Below are 13,245 nucleotides of genomic sequence, written 5' to 3'. Positions count from 1 at the left end.
TTTCCGTGCGATCAATTATACGAGCTGTCCGGCCCTATTTGTTGTGTGTGTTTTATATATATATATATATATATGCGCCTATATCGTATCGGTCGGAGGTAAATTACCTTTGGGCAGACGACAATTAAGTAAATAAAAAAGAGAAGCGCTTTTATTTTTCTCTCCCATAAAAACGTCAGACGAAAACGACGGTGATATTCAGACCGTCAAAAAATATAATGGAAATTAAATTATGTAAAGTTATATTATTACTACATCGGGACGTAGATAATATATACGTGCTGTGTACAATGGGATGCCAATTAAAGTGGCTAGGTGAAAGTTGTATTATGATATATCCAGGATTATAAGAGAATTGCAGTTCACAAACCAAAACAACTCACGTTCTAATAATAACAACGACGCACGGCGATATACGTAAATATCGTACATAACACATAAACGCGTATAATATTATGTATACGTTTGCGTTTATGAAAATTTAAATCGGTCAGTACGCAAATGTGCGCGAGACGTTAGTTTGTAATAAATTATTATTACTATTACAACTAGTGCAGCATGTATTTATTTATATTATACCATGTATATGCCAATGTTGCACGTGTACGCATTGGCGGTGCGGGCGAAACGGGTCTCTTAAAACGAGTTTTGCCGAAATCTTATTATTATTCTTTTAATCGTATTGCGATGACCTGATCTGGGTGTTCATATTATGATGCACGCGTGTTTATAACGTGTTACCCCGTGTACAATATACATAAATAAAATAAATATATATTGTAGTATACTTGCATGCAGGGCCGTCGAAAGAGAAACCCAGGCCCGGGGAGTATATCTTAATTTTTTCTGTAGTGTTCATTAAATTCTTATCATTAATTGTTTAATTTTTAATAATTTGTAGTCCCTAATTTCCGGGCCCGGGGGTGGGAATCATCCCTTTATCCACCCCATTTCTAGTGAGGCCTACGTACATGTCCATATTAATACGAGCTTTTGGTGTGTTGTTGCAGAGGCAAAAGCGGTCGTTTGAGGAGTTTGCCGGCGCTGTATCAAGACGACGACGACGGTAACGATCTCAGCGACTTGGGACTAAGCAGAGGCAAGAAGAACAACGCAGACGATGATGATCACGAGTCATCCCATCATCACCCGGCAGTGAACCACGAGGAGGATGTGTTCTCTGGAGTCGAAGAGCCAACCGCCGCCGCCTCCTCCATTAAAGTGGCAACGGTCACATCGGCGGTTACCGCTGATCATCCCGTTGCTGAAAACGGATATGACCGGGCCATAAAGGACTACGTGGATTTCGCTGAGTCTAAGAGGACTTCGGTCGCTAAATGCGAAGAACAGCAGCAGCAGCAGCAGCTGCAGAAGAAACAGCAACAACCACCGGGCCCGCGGAAACCGTTGGCCGAGGTTAAGCGCAGGATGTCGGCGCCTAAGATCGAGGAGAAAGTCATGTTGCTCAAGACGTGGTCGCAGTCGACAAAAGACCTGAACACCGGTGCCAGCGAACTGCCCAAAGTGGACATCGGAAAGCGTCGGGAGATATTCGAAAAGATCTGTTCGGAGACGAAAGCGGCGACCGAAGTGTTGCAGACGGCCGGCAAACAGCAATCGGCATCGGCTGGTGCCAAGAAGAAGTCGTTCGTAGTAGCGGCGGCGGCGGCGGCTACGACGACACCGCTGTCTCCCACTCTGTCACCTCCGTCAGCTGCTGTTTGCACTGCTGCTGCTGGTCGGCACACGGTTGAAGAGTTTTCCACGCCCGAAACACCGGCTACCGGTAATAAAATTAATTTTTTCGTGCGCACCCGCCGCACGTTTGTTCGATAAACTATTTGTATTTATGTGCATGATGACGACGGTTTAACGTTTTTGTTTTTTAGTGACCGAACCGCCGAAAGCCGCGGAGTTGACTGATCACCAGCGGACCGTGGTGTACGACAGTAGGAACGAGGAACTGCAGCACCAGCACCAGTACCGTGCGACGACGGAGCAAGTTGAAGCGGCGGCGGACCACGGCGATGACGAGACGGTCACCCAGCTGGAGGATGGTACGATGGCCGAGGAGGAAAAACCGATCGTGGCGCTGGAAAAAGAACGCGTGTGTTTGGTGGACAACGAGAACGACGAGTACCACCATCACCTGCATCACCACATCCGGCACCATCAGCAGCTGTCGTCGCTCTCCGATCTTGTGAGTCGGCATTCGATAGACAGCCTGGACCAGGAGTGCGGTCATACGGCCGAGGACCCGGACGACGGTAACTACCCAGGATCGTGCCTGAGCGCGGAGGACAGCGGCATACACACCGAGGACATGTCGAGTTGCGTGAGCCAAGCCGACGACGAGGAACGTTCCAACTTGCAACCGAGTCCGGTGCAGCAGCAGCCGCAACAACAGCAGCAGCAGCAGCCGATCGACGTCGTCCAACTGCAGCATCACGTGGACCACGACACGTACAACATGGTGAGAACGTTTGACGGTCCTTTTCTACTTTTACGTCGCTGTAGCATGTTAACCGCTGTATTATTTGTGCGCATTCGTCGCAGTATAACTGTAACCTGACCTCCAGATTCACGCGCGGTTTTTCGTATATTGCCTGTGTACGCGATATCCGATCGACACCAATACTAGACTATAAAGTCCGCAGATCGGCTGGCGTTATTTTTTCAACCACAAATTTTGAACTCTAATTACATTCGTGGTTTTTTTTCCCCCGACGAATGCTAAAACGTATTATAAATTTTGCCGTTGCAGCGTACGTGGACCGTATCATGTATTTTATTCGGTCAACTTCCAGGGTGTAGGTAAAGATTATTTATGGGGAATCTCCAATACTCCCCCTCCCTTACATATGTCATTGGTTAACTTCAATTTTGGTGTGTTTTTCTAATCGTTTTAGGCGATGACCTTTGATGTTTAGAGTCCATCGAATTCCGAACAATCGTTCAGCAGATCGTGTCTCAGTGCAACACATGCTAAATTGAAGATTAGCACATTTTTGACCATTGTTAATTTATACATCCGTTTGTACAGGTACTTGAATTAACACCAGTCAACGCTCTGGAACCACCCAAAGAGAAACCGCCTCCACCGCCCGTTGACACGTGTCCAGACGACGACCAAGCGAAACCTCCTCAGGAGCCCGTGAGTTTTACCTATTTATTTTAAATTTTTTTTACCATTTGTCCGTCGTATACTATACCGAGTACTGTGTATTATTTAACTCGATAGGCCGTGGACAGCCTGGAATCAGCTAAACGCATTAAAAAAGAAATGTGGATGAAACGTTCTAGTTTCCTTGGTCTAGAAGAATATGCCAACGGAAACGCTGGCTACGAACACGGTGAGTAACGGTTTTGGTCACCGAGAAATCCATCTAGTTATGAAATATTTATTAACCGCATCGCGTCTATACAGACTTAGAGACTCTCAAGTCAAAGCCACCCGATCTAACGTCGTTTCTAGAGGAAGAACGCCGATTGGAGAAGCTATTGTACAGTCAGAATAAACAGGAACGACCATATGACTCCACCAGGGTAAATTTCAGGGTTTCAACGCTATAAAATATTACGTGTACCTGTCGTTGTTCCTAATGCACGTTATTACCGCCCCTTGCAGATTTACGAGAACGTCAATATACCGTCACAAAAGGTATACGTAGACGATGGCGGTGACAGTGAGAGCAGTCAGTACATGAGAGACATACTGCAAGTGGAAGAACAGAGTCGGTGCAATCAGCTGAAGAACAAAGCAACTCAAAACAATATAGGTAACCCAAATGAATAATGAAAACTCGTTGGTTGTTTTTTATCACGTAGGATAAACGTTGCGGGTAGAAATTATAATGCGGATAGGATGAAAACAAATCCCAAATGATTCGCAGAATTAGGTTAATTTTCAGATAGGTAGGTTTGTAGTCACCTAATAAGTATTATAATGTCCTATATCACTGTAAACGATGCTTTGGAAAAAATGATTAATTTCGCGTTCGCAGTAAAAACAATGACTAGTAAAATAATATATAACTAAACGATTTCCAGTAATTAAAATTACCGTAACTGTATCTCCTTTATCGTTTAACGTCAACTGAGACGAAAATTCGGTACAATTTCTAAGACATTGGTTGAATATTCACGTCATTACGTGCACCTCTATTTAAGTCACTCTATATTTACTTAGAATTTATGTTCTCCCCTTATTCAATTTAACGCTTATTAGTAGACTCATCTAGCCTAATTTTTTCTCGAATCAAATTTGGTTTGTGTCCGACTCGTGAAAAAAACCAAACTTAAATCCAGCTTGGTATCCATGGCACACACTCGTCCGTCGTTAACGCCAAATTTCGTTTTCCATTTCAGGCGAAAAATTGGTGAAAAAATTAAAAGAGCTCGAGGAAGACCTAAACAATCAGGAATGCGCGCGGGTCGGATCAGCGCACTGGTTGCCGCCCACCCGTCATTCCATGCAAGACATTTCCACTACCGTGGTCACGAACACCGGACCGCCGCCACTCGATCACACCCAGTCCATGCCCAACTTGGAGGTGAGTGCATTTTTTTCCCTCCAATTCCGTCATACGATCCTCGCTTTCATCTATATGATACGTATAATATTATCATTGTATTACGTACAAAACTTACCTGCACGTGTACTGAAAGTTGTAACTCGTCTCGTTTGTGTTTTTTCAGCAACAACCACCCATTCACAGTCAACACCATCAGCCCGATGATTTCACATGGTATGTATAGATTTTCACGTCGGTCGTATGCTTTTACAATTAACGTTTTCGCGCCCGCGTTCCACTACGCATATTATTATTGTATTTTTACGACGGTTAAAGTCCGTGGCGTCGAATTACTACAGCTTGTATCACACACACACACACACACACACACACACACACACACACACACACATATATACACAAACAAACACCGTTATTGTGTTCGCTACATATTACATGACAGCGAATCGGTATTAATTTGTAAAGTATACATGTGTATAACCTTTTACACACGGTGTTATGTTTAAACCGAAAATACAAACAAATAGAAAAAAAAAATTCCAGCGAAACTGGTTTGAACTCAATATACGGAGAAAAAACCACACAATTGAGCACACTTCGTTTTTTATAAATACCTTGTTATTTTAAGTATTAAAAAGAGCGTAAAAAAAAAATTAGCGCACGACGCGTACGTCTCTTGTTTTTAACGATTCGTTAATGACGAACAAAGAGGAGGTAGCAATATTATATATTATTATACGTGGACAACGTTGTATCGGTGTAATCTGATCTTGTTCAGTGAAGCCAGTTTTCTAATAGTCACCCGACGTCTATGAGACAATGGTTTCAGATGAGTTACAGGCTTATGCACCCCAATGCATTTTTCGAATGTTAATAATAAACAGCTACAAAAAGAAAAAAAACTTTTCGGACGTTCCAACCCCTTAATTTTAAGTCAAGTTAGTACACTATTTTGATTTGTAGACTAGGGTCAAGTGAATTGAGATTTTAATCCAGATTAATCATGGAATTTTAATACAAAAAATATATTCATATAGATAACATTCAATGTATTATATCTAACAGATATTGTCAACAAAACGTATAATATTACTATAATTATTTAATTGTAAGTTTTACTACACTGACAAAATTTAACTCAATAATTTGTAAATTGTATGCTTTCCAGGTCTTCTCAAGGTCCAAGACCAGCCCAACAGAGTGTTTATGCCAAAAGAAAGCAAATTAACAGTCAGTCAGAAAAGTATAACTATCAACATTGGCTTATTCAAGTAAGTTGAATAATCCAAGTTTAGTTCTCAATCTGTAAAGGCAATTTCCATAAGTTATACGAATAAGAAAATATATAATACTTTAATGACTATTAAATTGTGTAGGAAGCAGAACACCGTCGTCTGGTTGATAGATGTAACCGCCAAATACCGCCAGGGGCAATTGCATCAAATCAACCACGTTCGCGTATCAGGCCATCTTTACCACCTCCTCCACCACCATCACATAACAAAAAACCTCTGCCCGATTCTGTGATTAACACTCTAACACAGCGAGTGCAGGACCGTTTGTCATTTAATGATTTTCACAGGTAATTCGCAGTTATATAATATATTAAAATTGTTGATATTCCCTTAAACAAGACGGTCAACTAATATCAAACGTATATTTTATGAATTCTATAGGCATGATCATATCGGTAGTGCTCCACAAGAATCAATGTTGAGTGTAAGCGGCAAGAAAAAATGTTCACACTGTGCAATAGAGCTTGGTCGTGGCGCTGCCATGATTATTGAGAGCCTTCAACTGTTCTATCATATTGAGTGTTTTAAGTGTTGTGTTTGCTGTGTGCAATTGGGCGATGGCCTGATGGGCACTGATGTACGAGTCAGAAACAAAAAGTTGCATTGTCACAATTGTTTTTCAAGTGATGATGGTACGTCTTGTTTATTAAATGTTAATCAAGCCTATTGTTAATAATTCAGTTAACAAGTGGTCACTATGATTATAATATTTTGCCATTCATGTTGTTTACAGGAGTAAAATTCAGTTGCGTATAGGAATTACGTTAAATGAAATAGTAATTTAACATATAAAACGCGCATCCAAGTGTTAAATCTTTTAAAATATTTTATTATTATATAATATATGTGAATAATATATTATGTTGAGAGAGGAGAGAGAGAAAGTAAAAATTGTATTATTGTTGTTGTTGTGTTTTTTTTTTTTTTTAATAATGTAAAAATATTTTATTTTCAATTTTTATTGATATTTATACTATACTTACATATAAAATAAAATACATGAAAGTACATTAATATTGTTATTATATTAAGATGTTTCTTAAACGTTAACCTATCGTTTTGCTTGTGGACAATTCTGTTTGATTAGAGTTATTGCAATGTCTTTTTGGCCTAAACAAACAAACATTAAATAAATATTAAAAACAAACTTTATGAAGTAATGTGAACAATTTTGAATTTCCTCACCTAATCTCAAGTGAATGTAAAGTGCTAATATAACAACGTGAACAGGAACTGAAACGTGTTCAATTTTTGACAACCATATCTGTAAGTGAGGATACAACATTATATAATTTAGAATACATACTGAACAATTTTTTAATCATATCACTGATTTAATTTAACTAGTGCATTTTAAAATTAAATCTAATAATAATTTTACTTGAAACATACTTGCACATAATGCAAATTCATTAAAAACATTAAACATTCTAAAATATGCCAATTGACTTCATTATATATGTAATAGAGAAAGTGGAACATTTATCATACTTGTTTTAATAATTCTCCAGCTTTATCGAGATCGCCTCTCAATGTCAATGCTACTGCTAAGTTATAATAAAGTACAGCTTTGGCAGATTTCTGTTTGTCTGGCTTCCATTTTTCTATAGTAAGCTGTTCTTGAAGTTCTGGTTCAATATCATTCAGAGCATTAGATTCTTTCAGCATATCTATAGCTTCATTCGGTTTGTCTGATAATATTAAAGCTTCAGCTGCATATAAATGACCTAAAAATCTGAATGAAAATAGAAATTTAATAGACAATTACTGTAAATCTACATATTTGCACAACACTTTTACATACTTATGGACTTTGTTAATTTTCTCACACTTGAGTAACTCTTGTGAGTACTTTAATGCGACCACTGGATCACCCAGACATAAGGCTATATACGCTCCAGCTGATTGAATGCAACCAAGAAGGTACTCTTTATGTGTGTCTAGAGGCGTATGAGAAGGTGAATAGTCAAAAGTATTATTTTGTAATAGCAAAACTGCATTGCGGACACACAATGAACCAAACTCAAGACTTGGCATTGGAATGGATGCAGATACCGCTTCACAACTTAATAAAATTTAAAATTAGAATATTTAAAAATAAAAAATAATATCCATTAATTGGCTTATATAGTTTATTAACTAACCTGTACTTAGTGTCAGGAAACAATTGTGACTTTAAAATAATTTTCCTATGTTTACCAGAGCCAATAACACCTTCAATGTAAGGTTTTTTGAAATCAAAGTCCCTGTCATTACTCTAAAATAAAATTTTACTTTTTAATCATTATTCTGTGTAGTTTAATGAATAAGTGTGTTAGCTTACTTTTTTGTGAGTCATAATACAACATTCTGCTAATCTTAACCACAGCCTTGGATTCATGTGATACGTTTGTACAGCTTCAATTAGACAGTCAAATGCTTCTTCTGGTTTTTGTGCATGTAATAAACAAATGCCAAGATTGAACATAAGCTCAGTTTTAATACTAGCCCCAATAATATGAAGTGGTTGACCTGAGAGACTTCCTTCGGCTGTTGAAAACAACATTAATTTGTCTAATTATTATTGAAAAATATTAAGTTTAATATTAGTTCTTGCCTCCTTGAACAGGTTTTGTTACATCAAAGATGTTCTTTTGGTGTTGAACAATTGCTTTGTAAATAGATGTAAATGCTAAGGTTGGTTTTTTAGCATAATGGTATAAACAGGCAACATTATTATTTACTAAAACAGAAGAACACTCTCCAGTTTCACTGTAAAAATATTTCTAATTAATGTAAAAATTTACTAATATATAGCTGTTTACTGTATTGCATATATAAAAATCTTACGTAAAGTCATTTTTCATAGGAATTTCTTTTAAAATCTCTAGGGCTTCCTTATAATTGCCACGCAGGTATTCCAATTTTCCCAATAAAAATAATGTAATGGAGTCCTAATATTTTAGAAAAATAATTTTTTTATTTAAAATGTAGTAATTTCTTTAAAATATATTAAATATAAACCTGTTTTTCTTTTATCGTATTCAGTTGCTGACTACATTCTTCAAATGAATTTAGTTCCATAAGACATCGAACACGGTATTGAATAAGACTTACCCGAAAGGCATCGGTAGCAGCATCTAAATTTGCTTTCTATGTAATTTTAATAATATTTTCATTAGAAATACATATAAGAAATTAACAATTAATATTCTTGAAATTTGTTTCAAATATATTGCTTGGTTATTATGTTCAAGAAATTACAAGCATCAATGAACATAATAGATGAATAAGTTATTTGCTTTATAAATAATTATAGTTAGCTTTAATAGTAAGTCACTATCAGCAATGGCGTATTTTCAACATTTTTTGTGTGAGGTAGAGGGGGGTGTAATATTTTTCTAAAAAATAAGTGATAAGACATGAATTAATAATTAAATTATTCAATAATTACAAATATAAATGAAGAGTTATTTATAATAAAAAAGGTAAGTCTTTTTTTTGGCCAGCTCATCAATTTCTAATTGATTTCATATTATTTCTTCAGTTGATATTAAGTAATTTTTATTTATTGATAATATCACTAAACCTTGACTTTCTTTTCTTTCGGAAGGAGCAGAGGTGAATTTCCCATTAGGCACTGTAGGTATCTGCCTAGGGCGGCAAAGTTTAGGGGCGGCTAATTCTGTAATTTTTTATTAGAAAACATTAAACGTATGCCAAAAAAATTGGAAAATTATTTACTTTATATTTACGAAAAATAATTGTATAATAATGGGTGCATTTTGTTAATATGTTATCGTCAGAATTTCGGGGAAAAATAAATATCCCCATTGCCACACTATACTACTAATTTGAATGTTTGTTAATAATCCTATGCTGTTATTATGAAAATCTGTTTTTATTAAAATTTGGGGAACATCCAATGGCATTTTTTCAAAGTAGACTAATTAATTAAAGCGAAAAAAATAGTCTAAAAATTCAAAGGAATGTTCATACGTTTGTATATTTAATATTTAGATTAGGTCTTTCGGAAGGGGTAATATAACTTCTTCGCTTATATAGGGGCGACAAATTGTTGGTGCCTATAGTCGTAAAAAAGATAAATCCACCTCTGGGAAGGAGTCAAGACCCAGGACCCTTTTCCCGCCGAAAATATACCACAAACAATTAGTAAATTAATCACATAAAACGATACAGTTATGAAAGTAAATTAAAAATGTATTATATAATCATAGTATATACTTTTTCTGTTTTATCCGTTTTAGTGTGTATAGGGCCCACTTGGTCTGTACTACCAGTCAATATGTTCGTAGCATTTTCGGTTGATACAAATTGACTTTCAATGTATGTAATTAATTTGAGGGCTTCTGTAGGTTTTTTGGTGTCTATGTGTAACTGAACAATCAACAAACATACTTTATGGGCCAAGCTTTCCTCTAAAAAATAATCAGTATGTTAATTACAAGCCATAAGGGACAAAAATAATTGTTAACACACAATATTACCAAGAGATTCTATAAACGAGTAGACTTTGTTTATCATGGCCAGAGCCTTGGTGTAGTGTTTCAGGTGGTACAATAGTACGGCATAGTTATAATAATAAATGCAGTTTTCAACATCTTCCAAAGTATCCAACTGTTCTAGATTTAACTCAACCTGTAGTCAACAATAGGAAGAAAGGAGAAGTGATGAAAAGCAACGAGTGAATATAGCTTACAAAATGTTACCATACCTGTTTGCAGACAACGGTAAAGTCTTTTTGAAACTTATCAGTGGTACACAAACCGCTTTCATAATACTCGACGATAGCCTTGTTCAACAGAACTTTGGGGTCATTGGGTCTGGACTCTTCAATGCGTTCCAAATGTTGCAGGCAAGACTTGTAATTTTTTTTCTCGTACTCGGCCAACGCTTGCTGAGCCAAATCACGCTCTTGGTCGGTAATGTTGGTCGCGGATGGGGAGACGTTAGCGGACGCCGTGGACCCTTTGCCATTCTGTTCCTGTTTATCGGACATTTGAAACGCTAATCGCACGCACACTGTGTAACAGGGTAGTCAGATATTCGTCCGCAGTTTATTATAAATCTGCCGACCGGCGGCAATCAACGGATGAAAACGGTAATAATATTACAATTCACTGGTGTTTTTATATTTTTAAACGGAGCTACGAACAATCTAGCGTCCCGTCTGTATCACCACGGCGGCGGTTTGTTATCAAAGTATACATAACCGAAACTGGTATACCACTAGTATCACCACAGAACAATAAATGGTATCACTGTGATAAAAATTCCACATATTAAACGGGAGGGGCGGATTATAAATAAGTATACTCTATGAGACGGCCGGGGATGGCTGGCAGACGGTTGTCGTCGATCATACGGTAATAATATTATTGTTCTTATCGACTATTCATTAATTTATGTTATAAAAATAAAAGACGAAAATGTGGGATAATAACAACACTTCAGAATTTTATTACGCTAGATAATGCAATTTAATACCTAGTACATCAAATTAAATTGACATTGACTATAGTTTAATAATGTTCTCAGGGTCTATTCTTCGGCGGATAAGAAAAATTTTTGCATAATAAGCCATAGAGGGTTTTATCGGTTGTCCCCAATATGTTATAATTGTAATTTAAACCATAATGTTATATTCGTATTATATATACAATTATAAAATTATAATTATACAATTAAAAATCTATATTAGTTTACATTCATCGTCCAACATGAACAAATGTCGTTTTCGTTTGTTCATTATCTTTTGCACATTACACTAATGAGCCTAATCTAATATTATTAATCAAAACATGTCTCGGAATAATTCAAAACGCAATTTATCCTCTTCATCATAATCTTCACCCATAAAATCTAGCTGCAACCAAAGTAAAGTATTCATCACACCAAATCGCTATGCTTCACTCTCCGAGGACAACACTTTTGATCAGGAGGTGTTTAACCCTCCCGTTATCACAACACCTTCCAAAGTCCAATGCAACGCTTTGCCCGGTCACGTGGAAATCATTCCAAGTAAAACAATTTTTTTTTTTACATCTCCTTTCTATTTAAGTGATGGCTACGAATTTTACACGCTCAAGAAATCCTTATTCGACCTTGTCATTCCTTCGGGTATTAATTTTAAAAATACCACAAAGCATCTGATTATCCGCACTGACGGCATCAGTAATTATAATCTAGTTTATCACTAATGAACAGATAAATTTCCACACATACCTGCCTAATAGTTTGAAACCATATGCTGTATTTATCAGGCACCTCCACCCGTCCACTGCTTTGAAAGACATACAAGCCAGCTTATTTGATATTGGCCACGAAGTTATTCGGGTCTCTAATATTCTACATCGTACCACTAAAAGACCTTTGCCTCTTTTTCGAATTGATCTAAAAGTTGCTGATTATAATAGTGATATTCTCAAATTAGGTTTGCTTCTTCACACCAGAATCAAAATTGAGCTGCCCAGGAAAAAACTCTCTCCTCCACATGTTGTGTTAAATGTGGAGAAAACCATTACACTTCAGATTGTACCAAATCACCATCAGAACTTACCAAGTGTGCCCTATGTTCGAGGCCGTACAGAGTTTTATACAAAGGATGTCCAGTTATTAAAATACTTAGTGAAAACCGCAGAAAATGTCCATCACTCAAAATTTATTGTCATGTAATTATTTCCGTTCATTTTTCAGCGTCAATCAACTGTAAGTGAGCACCAACTGACTTCTGAATACACTCTTTTCGTACTGCAATTCATGTTCTTAAAGTCTTTGAGAATACACTAAAATATGACGTGAATTGACCGGCAATGGCAGCCTAGCTGAACAACCGACGTGGCCTTAAGAGGTCGTTATTTTTTTTTTTTTTTGATATTGATGGTAAAAAGTTATGACATGTAATTTAAAAAAATAATAATCTATTCTTAGATCATATTTCGTCAGTTAGTTATTTAACAATTGCATGCATATTTAATAGTATTTTATTACAGTCATAGCTCTACAGTAATACATATAAGCTATCCTATCTAAAAACTCAATTGATTGACATCCTTCGAATACTACAAGTACTAACCAGCACACGAACCCTCAGCTACCATCGTAAACACGCTTATGGGATACACCGTACATACACTCTGCTAGTATGATATACCTACATGGGTAATATTTAAACTGTAAACATATTGTTGGTTGTATTTGATTGTTTTAAGTTCATCAATACAATTTGTGCGGACAGATGGTTCAAGACATACGATTGAATACGGTTTAAAATGTAGGAAATATAGTTTCAGACTTTATTTTTAATATTTTTTCATTTGCAACCATCGGAGTCAATTTTTCTTATAAATTATTATTTAATCCAAAATAATTCCTATATTTGAATAAATTAAGAAGTCCGTTTTTCGTTGATGCAA

The 13,245-nt window shown here is 36.6% G+C and overlaps 2 protein-coding genes across 4 annotated transcripts in view; one reads left to right on the top strand and one right to left on the bottom strand.

Annotated features, from left to right (window-relative positions):
• The window catches only part of LOC112690160, a 43,323-nt gene extending 36,647 nt beyond the window's left edge, over positions 1-6,676 (top strand). For 2 of the 3 annotated variants that reach the window (XM_025564103.1, XM_025564104.1), the window contains exons 4-14: positions 1,011-1,786; positions 1,890-2,473; positions 3,044-3,154; positions 3,242-3,353; positions 3,428-3,546; positions 3,629-3,779; positions 4,369-4,553; positions 4,699-4,748; positions 5,704-5,806; positions 5,912-6,117; positions 6,212-6,653. In XM_025564103.1, the coding sequence (XP_025419888.1) occupies positions 1,011-1,786; positions 1,890-2,473; positions 3,044-3,154; positions 3,242-3,353; positions 3,428-3,546; positions 3,629-3,779; positions 4,369-4,553; positions 4,699-4,748; positions 5,704-5,806; positions 5,912-6,117; positions 6,212-6,503 (2,689 nt within the window). In that variant the 3' untranslated portion in view covers positions 6,504-6,653. Of the gene's footprint in view, positions 1-1,010; positions 1,787-1,889; positions 2,474-3,043; positions 3,155-3,241; positions 3,354-3,427; positions 3,547-3,628; positions 3,780-4,368; positions 4,554-4,698; positions 4,749-5,703; positions 5,807-5,911; positions 6,118-6,211 lie in introns of all 3 variants that reach the window. The other variant, XM_025564105.1, reaches the window with a different exon arrangement.
• Positions 6,677-6,807: 131 nt separating this feature from the next.
• LOC112690159 (CCR4-NOT transcription complex subunit 10) lies at positions 6,808-11,025 on the bottom strand. Its single transcript, XM_025564102.1, has 12 exons — positions 10,545-11,025; positions 10,318-10,468; positions 10,055-10,248; positions 8,834-8,962; positions 8,660-8,763; positions 8,427-8,581; positions 8,154-8,359; positions 7,975-8,087; positions 7,635-7,895; positions 7,322-7,565; positions 7,016-7,094; positions 6,808-6,940 (listed from the first exon to the last, which is right to left on the bottom strand). Exons 1-12 carry the CDS (start codon positions 10,827-10,829, stop codon positions 6,882-6,884), a joined length of 1,980 nt encoding a protein of 659 aa, XP_025419887.1. The 5' UTR covers positions 10,830-11,025; the 3' UTR covers positions 6,808-6,881.
• Positions 11,026-13,245: the final 2,220 nt, after the last annotated feature.

The sequence above is a fragment of the Sipha flava genome, unplaced genomic scaffold, assembly GCF_003268045.1.
Source record: "Sipha flava isolate LNK unplaced genomic scaffold, YSA_version1 491_pilon_pilon, whole genome shotgun sequence".
NCBI classification, from domain to species: domain Eukaryota; kingdom Metazoa; phylum Arthropoda; class Insecta; order Hemiptera; family Aphididae; genus Sipha; species Sipha flava.
This window is presented reverse-complemented; position numbering and strand designations above follow the sequence as displayed.

Bases quoted from the DNA above. Each gene is read 5' to 3' on its own strand.
- LOC112690159 (XM_025564102.1), bottom strand. From the start codon at position 10,829: ATGTCCGATAAACAGGAACAGAATGGCAAAGGGTCCACGGCGTCCGCT. The intron at 8,963-10,054 runs GTATATACTATG...AAAATTACATAG, and splicing joins AAACGGATAAAACAGAAAAA to AAAGCAAATTTAGATGCTGC. The intron at 7,896-7,974 runs GTTAGTTAATAA...AATTTTATTAAG, and splicing joins TTTCCTGACACTAAGTACAG to TTGTGAAGCGGTATCTGCAT.